The 15042-nt window shown below is 39.2% G+C and overlaps 1 protein-coding gene across 2 annotated transcripts in view; it reads left to right on the top strand.

Annotated features, from left to right (window-relative positions):
* The first annotated feature begins 1821 nt into the window (after positions 1–1821).
* rxfp2a (relaxin family peptide receptor 2a) overlaps positions 1822–15042 on the top strand; it is a 70850-nt gene continuing 57629 nt past the window's right edge. The window contains exons 1-2 of one of the 2 annotated variants that reach the window (XM_070555856.1): positions 1822–2233; positions 14690–14833. In XM_070555856.1, the coding sequence (XP_070411957.1) occupies positions 2149–2233; positions 14690–14833 (229 nt within the window). In that variant the 5' untranslated portion in view covers positions 1822–2148. The remainder of the gene's footprint in view (positions 2234–14689; positions 14834–15042) is intronic. The other variant, XM_015961611.3, reaches the window with a different exon arrangement.

The raw sequence follows: 15042 nt of genomic DNA, 5'->3' as shown, positions 1-15042 counted from the left end.
TATTAACTAAAACTTAGAAGTTTCGTATTGATCTCAGTGGCTCAAAAAGTATCATTTTAAATTATGAACAAATGACCGTTTTTGATTAGTTCACAGGTTTGATGTAGAGGAGAAGGGAAGTCATGGGTTGAATAAAAGAAGCCGCATTCCACTTCTGGAGCTCAGCATGCATGCAGTTGGTTCCTAAGAAGTAGAAAACTTTCTAAATGGAATGTAGCCTTTCGTGTCTTCTCGGATGTTTTAAGCTGAAACAAATTAAAATGTTGAAACAAGTCATCATGTTAAAGACCAAGTTCACTCGTCATTTGCAGTGGTCTCTAGTATAAATGAACGCCTTGTGACTCGATTTCTGTGAGAAATGAAGCTCTGCCGCTTCTGTTTCAGGAAGTAGAAGTTAGTCAGAGCAGAGGTGAGCCGAATCTCAGGATTAGGAGTCTTATTTCCTGATATTTGGACATCTTGCCTCTGATTGGATAACAGCAACACAACTCTACCACTTACTCCATTTGCTTTGCGACGCTGATGTTTTATCTCCACGAATAACACAAGCCTGGAGGAGTTCAGCTGTGGGGTGGAGTTGCTAATGCTAACGGTTAGCTTCTACTAGCCGAGATGGTCTCTGCTGTATTCTGGACACTGAAACAACAACAGCCTTCTATGTCGAGAGTCAAGATGGGTGAGTGCAGGAACGCTAAGTGAAAGTGTGATGTAGATCTGTCAGGCTTTTCTAATCTGAGCATTTCTCCATCTCTTTTTCTATCAGCAGCTAATGCAGGAAATAAAGGTACGACTATTTTAATGTTCAGCTTGCATGTGAAACTCTGAATGACCGATCGTGTTTCAAAAATAGCAAAATGGGTTCTCAGTGGGTCTTTAAATAGATTAAAAAAGGTAATAGTCTTGAAAATAGCAAAACATGCAGAATTATTTCATCTGAGTAGTAGATGAAGGTAAGATGTTGACTTTTTCTCAGGATCGAATCAAATCTAGTTATTTACAAAGACTCATGTAGGGCTACAACTCACTATCAGCGTTTCGCCAAACTGAGATTTTTCAAAAGCTGAAATATCTTCCATAAAATAATCTTGCACAAAAGTGGTCTAACTGTAAAAGTTTTTCCGAAGAGACAATATTGCTTTAGCATTTTTAGTAATGCTCATGTACAATTCACACTGGAACTTCATTCATTCATAAAACAAATAAACGCCAGAATTTCTCCTCAAATTCACAAGATCTCAAATATGCACATATATAAGTCCTTATTCTGAGGCCTTCCAGGCTTTTAAATCCCTTCACACTTTTACTGCAGGAAAAATATTTGGAAGTATGTCCTGGTTAAAACTGCTTCCAAGACCATTTCTGTATGAACATTTTAAGACTTATGTTGCTTTAAGACATTTCTGCATGGTACAAAAACAGATTTCTAAAAATAAAACACCACGTGACTGTTACGATCTTGTTGACTGAGGAAACTTTACATTTAAAGGTGAACTGACTGTGGCATGTTTTGTAAATATTGGATAACCTTTTAGCTGTAGGTGGTTTTATCAATAGAAATGTTATTAAATAGCTTGAAAATTACAAACATTTATCCTTGTGAAGTATTTCTGTGGCAAAAATGTTTAAATTCCCACATATGTTACATTTTCCATGAGACTTTTGACAACTTGAATGACTTTGATCTTCTCAGACATGTTTTAATAAAATGGAGTTTATTATGAATGGCGTTCTGCTTCTGCTCCTGTAAGAATTACACAAAAAGACTGCTCGTGCAGGAAATCCGTGCTACAGCAGCTACAGGTAACCCAGGTGAGCTGCGCGCGAGGAGGCGCTGCAAATGTAAAATATTTTTGCAGTTTGTTTTAAAAAACCTGGGGAGAGAGGAAGTGCGCGTGCGTGCGTGCGCGCGCGCGCGTGTGTGTGAGAGAGAGCCAAAGCGAGTCTCCTCTGAGCTCAGTCCAGTTCCGGAGGACAGGATGGCGCTGCCTTTACGCACGGACTCGGCTTCAACTTATTCTCTAAGTTTCTGAGTGCTAAATGTGGTTTTCCTCCCACACATCCTGCTTTTAACCGGATTTATTTTGTCGAGTGACGGTTTTCACAAACAAATCGCCCTTTTTCCCCTGACCGAGGCGTCGCGGTGGCAGCATGAGGGCTGAGAAACTTCCGAGGATCCGGATGGACGTTCCTGTCATCCTGCTGCTCATCCACCTGACCCAAACTCAGATTAGAGGTAAAGCAACGCACCCCATCTATCTTGCGTGACATGTTTGTTTATTTTAATCACACCTCGCTGTGGAAATTGCCCAAACATGCGGGATTTAAACGTTTAAGGGGGAGTTTAGATTCAAAATCAGGGGCTCATCACCAAGCCTAGGAAGGACCTTCTCCTTTTAGCCTTTGAAGGTTAGACTGAAATCTTATTTCTTCAGGACATTGTCTGCTTTCCTGCACAGCTCTAGGTGGGGGAAACAGATTCTCAGCCGCGGTCCTCGCAGAGCGACAAAGAGCCTTATTAGCTTTAAATTATACTCACATTTTGAAATCTACACAAGAATGATGGAAATGTTCAGAGGTTATTAATAATAAAGTCTTTACACTCATTTTAATCTCTTCAGATTCTTCAAACATAGCTCAGATGTTCTTGGATTAAAGAAATTTGATAATAAAAACAAAATAAATTCCCATCATCCATGCGTCTTCACATTACCTCCACCTGCTCACGTTGAGTGACTCATCCTCAGATCTGTTATTATTTCACTGGCTCTATTCAGGAATGCTGTTAAATCAATTATAACTTATTTCAGATCAGTATATTAGGCATGTAAAGTGTTTGAATTGTGCACAATGACCACAGATTTATTTCCAAAGATATTACAATGCTTATAATGTAAGATTATGTGTTATTTAAATATGATTTAATAGTATTTCCGACCACATAAATACTAGAGAAAACATAATAAATGAATCAGAGATGCAAAAACACACACCTGCATCTCATTTTTATTTTTTACTAGATTTAGAAATTTTACTCTAAATCTGTAATTTAGTGGCTTTGACGTCGTTCCATCATTGCGCATAAGTTTGCAGAACAGTTAAAGTTCAACTCAGGATTTTCTGCTGCAGCAAATAAAATCCAGATTTTCGAGACGTTTTTACAATCTTTTTTCTTTACTTTTGTTCCATCTCTTAAATTTCTGAGGAGAGAAGAGGAGGTGGGACAGCTTACATGCGAGAGAGAACACAGAGGACAATAGGAGGAGGAGAAGGAGTCGGGATTCAAACATCCATAAAGATTAAAGTTTGGAAGTCAGTGGGATGCTTTATAAGGACGATCCCTTTGTTCTTATTTTTTACACTTCATAGTTTTAAATGGCAATGACATTTGTTTGAAGACCGTTCCTGCCAGATTTGTTATTTGCAACATGTTTTTAGATATGGAATGTTGGAAAAACTGGGTAAAGTTCTGCCAAAAAGGGCAGATTTTAGCGACCAAGATGGAGGAGTGGATACACCGTAAACACTGCATGAAGTCAATTTATAGTTTTCTTTGCTTTAAGTGTGATTGTTCTGCCACCAGAGAAGATCTGTACCAGATTTATTCTTGTCTTTATGGGACAAGAAGACTTAATTACTTCAGTGTTAGTGAAGGCTATCCCGAAATCCTATTTTGTAATTCTAATTCACAAGAGAAAGTGTTTTTCTTTTTAACAATGCTCGGCGCAGATAGGAGACGCCGTATGAAGTTGTTTCGGCCTGCTGCACTAATCTGCTGTTTACAGGAGTTGTTTTATTGCTTTCAGACCATTTCCACACAACACAGTTTTGCAGGGACAATTTCAACCCGGTGATAACAGCAGCAGCAGCTGTTGTTTATCAGGTTCTCAGCTAAAATGTCAAACATTAAGGTATTTAAGTCGTTACGTGGACCTTAGCTTTAATTTCTTGTTTGCATTTGGTGTTTTGGGGCAGATTTAAAGAGACTTTGCATCTGTTGCAGTGTCACGGATTGCATAATTTTACAAATGATGCTTTTACTTTTTTTGTGCCTAGCCTAAATTAGCGTGCAGCAGGTGTGAGCACACTGATCCTTGAATTTGGTCTTCCATTTCCATTTTCTCTTTGGAGATCATTTAAGTGAGTCGTGCAGGCCTGAATTCAAAGCTTTGCACTTCAGGTTACCCATGAAGGCTGCAAATTTGACCATCAAAAGCAAGTTTTGTCTTTAGCACTCGATGTGATTGTAGGCTGTTGCATTAAAGACGCGCAGGTGTTGACAGAATGAGGGAAAGGTGCATGAAGGAGTTTTGTGTAAATGTAGATATCATATAGTTAGAATTACTTCCATTGGAGGTTTTCTAAATTAAAAGTGGACATATTATGACTTTTACTTAAAGGGGCATTATGGAAGTTAGACAGCCAAAACATGTATAGAAATAATAAATGTCTTCTTCATACATTCTCCTGCAATGCCCTGGTCCTGTAGAATGAGCCCTGGCATTTTTACTGTGATTGCCTATTTTTCTGTAAAATCACAGAAAAAGAGAGCTGCTCGGGTCGAGCAGGCTGCTTCATGCGCGTTCACGCTCAGGCATAGCCTGTAGCATTTGCCATCCGTAGCTTTAGCAGCAGAGAGAGGTAGTGCCAAGTCAGCGACTTTGTTGCTGTTTCTAACGCCTAGTGACAAAGCTAGCTACATTTCTGAGGACCCTTAGCTACTTTCTGTAGAACTTCTAGATATTTCCTGCAGATTAACAACAAAATAGCCATTTTCGCTTCGAACCGTTCTTTGGATTGACGTTTCAGGTGTTATCAAGGATATAAATGGTACAGATACTGTGAATGTTACTAGAGTGTAGCTCACCTTGTAAGATGCCTGACTCCTATGCAGAAGACCTAGGTTCGATTCTGGATGTGAACATAGTTCATTTAGAGTTTCTTTTTTACATTAATGGTACATTTTTTACAGTAAGATGCCCAAATTTTTATTTGAGACTCGCCGAACGGCATTGAATTCACAGATTAAAAAAGATGTGGGTTCAACTTTCATTTTGGAACAATTTTTCAAGCAAGGGAAGGGAATGATCTGAGCATGCAGGAGGACTGACCCATCTTAAACCTTTGTCGGCTGTGCTGAAGAGAAAGGTACAGAACCAAATTCTTTAATTAATTTGCTGCACGTTCTCCTGTCCTCTGTCCTCTGGGCCACACACACACACACACACACACACACACACACACACACACACACACACACACACACACACACACACACACACACACACACACGGGACTGTCTCGGCTGTTATTTTCGTTAAGGAGTGTGCACATACAGCATGCGCGCCTCGTGCACGAGCCTACTATTGAAGCTGCCGTTACGCTTTTGGCCTGAGGGGGCAATCGCAAACATAAAAATTCAAAAGTCCGTAAAGTCCCTTTAAGTTACAATAGTTCTATGTTTGAAAATATGTTTATGAAGTGCTTTGCACTAAATCCCTCTCACATAAAGCAATTGCAGAAGTTTTATTCTTGACTTTTTCAATGCCTTCCAGAATGAGCCGTTTCACTTTAAGAAAAGAAAAAGCTGGAGCTGGCCACGCCCACCAATTCCCCACTCAGGCTGCTAAAGGAAACCTAAAGCTTCTTTTCCATCGCCAGGTCTGGAACGGTCCGGTCAGGTTATTTTTGAACCGGTATGTTCCGGTATGGGTCTGGAATTTTCCGACGAGCGTTTCGATCCCAGTTTGGGCCATCACGTTGGCAGGCGGGATAAAACGAACCATCATGCGCAATTTTAAAAGTTGTGAAACTATTCAATATGTCTGTGCTGCAATAAATAGTCTACAGAGCTAAAGACAAAACCAAAATGCTTACCACAGCCTCCACATGTGACTCCAGTGTGCAGTCGCAAAGTCCAGAAGCCTGCCTCAGCTATAGCATCCAGCGCGTCGCAGCAACTCCGTGTATTTCTCCCATCTGAAAAAAAAATCCACTCCGGCTGTTTCTGTCCTTAACTATTAGCTATATTGGGTTTTAATTTCTTCATCTTGGCCCGACACTGAGCCGACGTCTGCTCTGATCCTTCGGCTGCCATCCGCTGAGAAAAAAACTACCGATCCATCTAGCTCCTCCTGTGGACTCTCGTGGTGAAGGTGAGAAACGTATGGAACTCTGAAGGTGAACACTTGCTGCTACTTGCTGCAATTTTTTCACTTTTATGTTCAGCTAACGAAAATACAAACAACAGAACTTCGTTAGTTCTCCTGTTTGCAAGAAGGGACGTATTTCTGTCAACCAATCAGTGGACTGTGTTGCTGCTCCACCCTAACCGTACCGCTCCAGGAATTTCTGGACCTACAACAGAAGGGAGCCCGGAAAATCCCGTGACTGGCGCGGTCCGGGTGAGTTGTCTGGACCAGTTTTACAATCGGAACAGAAAAATTAGCAACCCAACTCTTCCCATTCCATGCCAGTTTGGGTGGTAGAAAAGACCTATAAGTCTCCTCTTCTTCTGGTCAGCTCATAGTTCTCTGGAACAAATAAAAAATGAAAGTAAGTGAACGGGGCAATAAGTGATTTTCTGATCCGCTTTGCCTTATGCACTGAATCACGCGCAGGTTGTATTTCAATTTAAATGAAAAGTAATTATGCTAGTTTTGACTGTCACATACTTTGAGATTTATTCACTTGTAAAAATACAAATGACCACAAATCAGACATCACATATTTGACGTCACCAGAGAATCTCTTCTCCCCAGCGTAGCTGCTACTCACCACATGGCCAGATTTATAGTGGTTTTCTCCATGTTTGATGCTCCTTCCATCGTCCTGAAAAGAAGGATTCGAAGCTCGCTAAACTCTCAGCCTCTCCGTGTCTGGTTCGATAAACTCGTGTCTGGTTCCAATTTGGTGAGATGCACATTTCTATTCCGTTATGTCTCACTCAAAACCTAAAATAACTTTTGTTGCCTGTCAAAAATAAGTGCTTTCATAGCATCAGTATGTGTCTTTAAAATTCACGTAGATTTTTCTCTAATTTCCCTCTGGGATTAATAAAGTATTGATTGATTGATTTGATATGTGAATCTCCTCTCACCTAGCGTAGCTGCTACTTACCAAATGGCCAGATTTATGGTGGTTCCTTTCCCCCTGAAGGAAGGATTTCAAGTTTGCTGAACTTACAGCCATTTTCCCTCAGTTTTTCTCCGTGTCTGGTTAGATGACGTCACTTTCGTGAAGCAAATTGTAGTCCAGGACTAATTTTCACACAAAATCTAAAATGGCATTTCCCCATTCTAAAATAAGCACTTTCTTGGTATCAAAATGCTTATTTAAATTCATGGACATCATATGTGAAATCCGTGGCACATAACAAGTGGGATTAGAAAATATAGTTTTTAGCCCCATTGACTTGCATTCATTTTTTTCGTGCTTCCGGGGACCCGTGGTCCGGAAGTAGACTTAAGCCTAATTTATACTTCTGCGTCTGCGTCGGGACGGACTCACGCAACACCATTATACGTCCTTGTGAGCCTGTTGAAGAGCCCTCGCAAGGATGGACAGAGTCGAGCTCTCTTTTCCAAACAAGCTTGTGATTGGTCAGGACACTGCTGTCGTCTACAGTGCTGCCATTGCGCCCTCAAAAACTTAAATAGAGCTGACGATATCTAGAGGCAGACACGGAGAAGCTTGAAGAATACCTCACAGTAAAACTCTAAAAATATGAATGTTTTATTCCCCCTTGACTGGAGGAGTGAAAAGATACGCAGCAAGCATTTTATTTGTGGACGGAAATGATGGAAAACGTGGGCTTAGAGGTGGCAAGTGTATGAAGATGTGGAGGAGGATGAGGGACAAATTTATCTGTATTAAAAAGTCTCTTAAATACAAAAAAAAAAAACACAATATAAACACAGTATCTTGGAACTGGTGCATGACAGGACACCACAGAACACGGCTACACCCTCTGTTGTCCTGGCGGGGAATTGCTTTGCAGCACTTCTCAGGAGTCGGAGAAGTATGAGGGCAAATAATCTCCGTCCATGTGTGCGTGTCATGGAGCTGACGGAGAAGTATAAATTAGGCTCTAGGCTCCCTATAAGCTGAGAAGCTTGGATATCTATAAGGGGCCACCACCTCTGTCTCTGAAAGGTGCAACACATGTGCGGGTCATTTAGCACTTTATTGACAAAAAGGTAAGAACAATCCCTTTAAGGCCATAATTACTGCACCAAAACGTGGTAATATTATTTTTCTAGCCAATTTTATATTTCCTTGTTTTAATTAATGCTCGCAGTCCTTTTAGAGGTGATATTTATGTTGTCACGCCCACAGCCTCTCAGTGAGTCCCAGAAATATTAACAGCAACAAACAACAAGGATGCTTTGATGCCAGATTTCATTCTAACGCACGGATAAAAGCTGTTTACAGGCATCACAGGGATTTATTCTCATTTAGTGAGTTTTATTCTTTGTTTATGTTCGTTGAGTACAAGTCAGGCTTCACCTGCTGGTTCTACCCTAAGAGCTCACTTTTAAATACCTGAGCAGGCGATCAGGTTCGTGCTTATAAAGCCTCTCTTGTAGCAAACTGGGAGAAAATTTGTGTCATGAAGTTCAAGCTCCTGATATTCAACAAGGCTGCTTGTGTGACAATTGGCTCCTGACAGACGGCTATTGTGATAACTGCAACGAGCCGCTTTAGAGCTTTAACCACAGAACTGGACTCTCCCACGTGTCACATCTAAACAGATGTGGATTTGCTCGTGTTGGTAAACGCGTGACAAGAACTGCTGAGCAGATGTACTTCTGTGCATTTGTGGTCTGGAGTTTGTGTAAACAAGGACATGTTGGGAAAAGCAGCGATTAAGAAATAAATCAGAGAAGTATTCTAGTGTTTTTGGAAAGTACATTTAGTCTTTTAGCTCTTTTCCGTTCTGATTACGCTCTCTTTACCTCTGAGTGTCATCTTTCTCTGAGTTCTGTTCAGATCGGTGACCTTTTTACAAGTTATTTGCTTTTCTTTGTCTGTTCTGTGTCCTGCCTCTTGCTGGCACCACTCACCATAATTAGTGATCCTCCTTTGTTGATAAGTAACACCAAGTATGTGGGTAAAGTGGCGTTTGGTGAATATTAAACATGCGGGTTGTTTTAAAAGTTTGTATCAAAGCTTTATTCGTCTTAAATACACCCAACATTGTTGCGTCATGAATAAGTCATGGTCTGATGGCTGGGCAATAAATCAAAAATGTATCGTTATCGAAATTTGTGACTCTTATCGAGCTAATTTTTCCCATGTCAATAAATTTGCTAATTAAAAAAATGAAAAGATGTGTGTAGGTTGGCAATGTTAAAACACTGCACCACCTTGGGTCACGTAAAAATGTAACTCATTGTAATACATGTGACAGCCCCATCTAGTGGACAAGTTTTGTTTCTGCATTACCTGTAGTTATCATCCATTTATCGTTATGGAGGTATATTGAGATATTGATGTTAGGCCATATCGCCCAGCCCTAGTCTGAAGTCACTTTGAGGATCTGGCACACTTTAGGTGAGACAAAAAGACTGAGAACAAAGGCGAGCGTATAACTTTAGAAGTCTTTTGACTTGGGTGTTGGAACTGATCCGAGATCAGCTTTAACCAGTCAAGAGAGGCCCTTTGTACTGTCGCTCTGACTGGTGTCCTAGAGCGACAACAGCTTGTCTTAAAACTTACATGAGATGAAAGCCTTTTATTTTGAGCTGATTAGAAAATAAATATTTTTTCATAAACCATGATTAAAAATATTTTTGTTTCATTTTCACCAAAAGGAAAATCTAACAAGAGAAGTGCAACAAATAAAATGCATGTTGAGAAAGATGGTTGTTTTTGTCATATTTAAGAAATAATGTTGGAGCAGAAATCTGGAGTTTTTTCTCAGAGCGCACCACCTAGAGGTGGGAAAAATGTATTGCACCTTTGAAGGAGCTATCCAGAGTTTTGCCCAGGGTAATAGTCTTACCCTGTCAGTGATATAATGTAGGCAGTTCGTCATTTTATTTTTTCTAATACCAGAATACCGCATTTGCAACTTCAGAGTGCTGGTCTGGTCTGTTTGAGTTGCCAGGTATGTCTATGAAGCTGACCTACCTGGCGCTGCAGTCTGCTTCCTGTGTGTTTCCTGCATGTTTTAGATGATGAACACAGCTGGTTTGTTTGATTTAGATATGTCACTCTTGTAGACAGTAATGAAGACTGAAGAGACATTTCAACTGTTAGATGAAGGTGTTAAAAAGACAAACGCACAGTGAGGAGATAAGTTTTGTTCTTAGTTCAACTAAACAGACCCGAGGGTGCTAAAAGCAAGGAAATCTGCCAAGTGTGCCTTTAAGCGTGATCAGCTAATTTTTCATTTGCAAAAATGCCATCTTGGATTTCATAAATTAAAAATGGTTCATGAGTTTTTTATTGTAATTTTGCTAACAGACACAGAAATGGCCAAAAGTTTCTACTGGTAATAATTGTTTGTTGGATTTGGAGAGAAAACCCTTTTCCAAGACAATGGTCTGCTTGGATTGGTTTATTTGCTCAAAACGCTATATATTATATTAGGGATGCACTGATACCGATACTGGTATTGGTATTGGTGCCGAAACAGATACTGTTACCAGTATCGGTATTGTTAAAAGTTAACAGATACCAGTAAATGATACCAATGCAGTTGCTTGAAAGTGACTTCACTGTAACCTGTCATTTCTGTTCACCTAATATTTTAGTTTTGTGATCACTTATATTACTTTTTATCTACCTCACAGTCTTTTCCTATTGAAAACAGAAGAAAATAAAACCTGTATTCCAATCCATTGCATTTTTTTGTGTGGTAGAAGTATCTGTATCGGTAATCGGTATCGGTGAGTACTCAGATCCAAGTATCGGTATCGTATCGGTTTGGAAAAAAGTGGTATTGTTGCATCCCTAAATTATATTTAAAAAAACCTTTACCAGAAGTCGGGAGGCAGCCCAGATTAGGTGGTATATTACACTCTGAAGATCCATATCAGGATCCAGAAAAGTTATTTATTCATTTTTTTACGGAATTCAGATTTTCATTTGAATCAAGTATCTGATGTGGAAAAATCTCTGTATCCTTTTATAGTATAAACCTTTAATAGGCTGCTAATTTCAATCAGATTTTCTATTTTCAGTATTTTACGTCATACAAAAATTTAAAGAAATTCAAAACTGGGTGATATGTCCTCCGTTCATTCTCAGAGACCCAAAAACCTTCCCTCATCCCAAAACTTTCAACATAAATTTGTCACCAAATCTTAATTTTTCTTCCATAAACCAATCTCTATACCTCAGTTGTCACTCTCTGTCTTTGTGGGAGAACACTTCTCGTGTTTTTCTAACCTCAAGTGTGGATCATTGCAGTCAAGTCTTGTTTGGAGGAATATGAAAGCCTCAAAAGGCTCCAGTTTGTCTAAATCTGCTGCCAGGATCCTTACCCGCACCAAATCCTGGCAATGCATCTCTCCAACTCTCATTCAACTCCACTTCCCTCCAATTAACTTTGGGATGATCTAATAGAAAAATCTTTCGTCTCACCTATACTGATCACTTTGTGTCACCCGTTTGCTGAATTCTTGGTTTGTTTGTCTCTGGTCCAACTTTACTTAGCCTGTTTTCATTTATTTATCTTATTGTTTTTATTTTTTGCATATAGTGGGAGTGTTGAACCAGTGTCTATTAGTTTTGTGGCAAAGCTCTACTCGCTAACTTAATAATGTCTGAAAATAGTGTCTCTTTATATTTTGTATTTAATAAAATAAAGATGATGTATAAAGCCGGGGAGGTGGATTCAGTAAAAAAAAGTCAGGCAGCTGTGTCAGAAAAAAATCTCCAAAAACCCATGCCGAGCAGCAGATTGACACATTTGGTAATTATAACGTTCGTGCTGCATGCATTTAAATGCTAAAAGAGAATGATGTTTTCTTTCTGGAGCAATTTAAAAGTGGCAGTAAAAGGAAGAGGGTGTTTGGTGTACAAACTCATCTAAAACATCAGGTTTGGAAGGCTGAGACATTGTGGAATGGCAGCGGTTTTATTGGCCTCCTCACCATAGAGGCAACAGCTGAATCTGACATAAAGAGAGAAAACGGGCTCTCAGTTCTCCTGCATGCTGTTTTCATTAAAAAAAATCAGTTTTGGATGTATTTGTCTCTGTGTGTATGTCATGTTCACATCCTGATTTGTGGCCACCGTCACAAGAAACAGGAGGGAGCTTGGCTCTGCATGAACGGATCCACTAACTCAGAGGATTTACTGCAATTTTCCAACAAACGACTTTTTCCCATGAAGAAAATATTTCAGTTACAATGTTTGCATCAGTCAAAGTATGCTTAATGACTTGTGTCTAAATAGCCCCTTTGCACCTTTTACAGCCTTTATTTTATCCATACAGCCTTTAAAAAAAAGAACAAAATGCCAATTTCTCCTTCTCATAGCCTCAAACTCTGCTGACATTTAGGATTTTACATGTTTTTATTATTGATTTTTATTGTTTTAAACATTACTTAGCTTTTTCACACAGAGCCAGGTTGGATTTGAATAGCTTTTTGAATTTAATCATGTTATTTTTGTCTGCTATTGAGATGTATTAAATGATCTGAAACATATGAAAGTTATAAAAAACAGAAACATACTAAATCTATAAAGGTACAACTCCACTGTAAGTTTTGTAGGTCATAAATAACAATAAAACCACTTTTATTTGTCATTTCTTAATCTTTCCACAAATGTCCAGGCATTCTGCTCTGTTTTCAGGTTGTAAATGTCGTGCAAATTTCAGTTTTGACAATCCTGAAACTGTGTTTTTGCATTTAGTGATTTTAGCTTTTGCTGTAAATGCTCCAAATATTACATATGAACCTAAATAAATAATCATTTCTCAGAAGTGACAGTTTAGTTTGGCTTAGTTTGATTTGCTGGCACTATAGCGGCACCAGTAGAGTTAATTTTTATTATTTTTGTCAAGAACGTTGCATTTTCTCTGCCTTGACTCAAGAATATGATTTATTCAGCAAAGAGAGTCACTTCTACATTTCATGTCTTATTCATACTGTAAATAAATTAATTAATTAAAGCCAAAGAAAGAGCTACATTTTGATCTGTGTGCTTGGGGTCTTTGGAGTTTGCTGCTCAAACATTACATTTCTTAGCAAAATAGACTAACAGACATTGTGTCTCGTGGACCCAAAAGACAAATTCTAAGGGCCACTTAGGGATTGATTTAAAAAAATGACATTTATGTTTGTTTTTATTACTTTTTTGGTGAACTGCTGTAAAGATGAAGTGATGCAAATGCAGAGGAGAGTAAAATATTTACTGTATCTTGCAGCAGTGTAATAGAAATCATTCAGTCTATTTTTGGCTCCATCAAAAGAAATTTCTAGATTTCATTAAGTATGTGACAGAAAAATACCAGTATCCAAAAAGTCCAAAAAAGAGAGAAAGAAAAGACTTTAGTGTCTTTTTTTTTCTTCTTATCTTGTACGCAGACAGGTCCCAGTTCAGCTCAGGGAGTCAGGCTGAGCTCTAGGAGCTGAAAGCTAAAACACACAACGGTCAAGATAAAAAAGCGTTATTGTTTTCTTAACACTTTGCACAGTTAGTGTAAAAAGATAAAGTTGCTGCTATTTATTTTTGCGTCATAACACATAACCATAAAAGTCGGGGTCTAAAATACATAGGAGCAGGTCTAAATCTCTGAGCAACGCCATATTAGACGCCATGTTTCCTTCTACGGGAGCCTTTGAGGACCAACTGCATTTACTGATTTGTAACAAACAATTACAAACATTTTGCCATTCATAAATGTTGTTTTACACATTTAGTGAGTAAGTAAATTATATTAATATAGCACTCATCACAGACATAGAATCACTAAGTGCTTCACATTGATCAAAGCAATTTAAAAAAAGTAATAAAATTATAATGATCTTAAAACAGAAATAGATTAAAATCAGATAAATTAACCTCTTCACCTCTTCACTCATTGCCAGTGATTAAATGGAGTCTGATGTGTGTGTGTCATCTTGCTGGAGGCTGTGCTTGTCACGATGGTCGACTGGGTACGGGAGTTGAGCTTGGTTGGGATATTAGAAGGCTGGATTATTCTGTAGAGAACTCTGTTCATGGATTTCGAAGAAACGATGACTGAGTGAAGAGCCGGTGCGGCGTCTTCCATATATAGACTTGGGAGTGATGGGGAGAATGCTGGGAGTTCCCGCGAGGAGCATGCTGGGAAATGTGGTCCAAGATGGAGACCGGTTAGCTGGGAGAGACCGGTCCGGGGGCTTGGGCTCTGACAGTGCTACCAGGGATTTTTGACCCTAATGACCATCCGTTGGTAAGGTCTTACTCGACCACAAAAATACTGCTTGCTTGCAGTGATTTATGCATGTTCTGCCCCCTATCGCCAGGGAAAATACACATCGTCACTTTAAATATCAGTACAGTAACATAAGATAAAATATCAAAATATTTCAGTGCATCAATATTTTCTTAAATCCATAGTAAATTATTGATAAAACGTTTGATTTAAACACTTTTAAGTGGTATTTATCTCGTTTTTTACTTTGTTCTAAATTATATTTGATATATGAATTGAACACTTTTTTTATTCTCTCCTTTTTTCCTTATTTAGCACTGGTGGCCAGCGCGGTGGAAGAAGATGCTCGATGTCCCCTCGGCCAGTTCCCCTGTGGTAACATGAGTGAATGTCTTCCTCAAGCTCTGCAGTGTAACGGACACAAAGACTGTCCCAACGGAGCTGACGAATGGCGCTGTGGTAAGGGTAATATGGTAATTGTTCTTAAGTTTTATTGCCTTTGCTCTCGGAGGCGACCCCAGAGATAACATTAGTGCAAGGATCCCACATTCGGATTGAGTAATATGTATGAAGCAAAATACCAAATCCAAGTACGATCTGGAGATGTTTGCGTCTCACGCGAGGCCTGCTGGGCCTCCAGACACGGTCAGCTATGGCTCGACTTCGTA

This window comes from Nothobranchius furzeri, chromosome 10 (genome assembly GCF_043380555.1).
Source record: "Nothobranchius furzeri strain GRZ-AD chromosome 10, NfurGRZ-RIMD1, whole genome shotgun sequence".
In the NCBI taxonomy this organism is placed as follows: Eukaryota; Metazoa; Chordata; class Actinopteri; order Cyprinodontiformes; family Nothobranchiidae; genus Nothobranchius; species Nothobranchius furzeri.
This window is presented reverse-complemented; position numbering and strand designations above follow the sequence as displayed.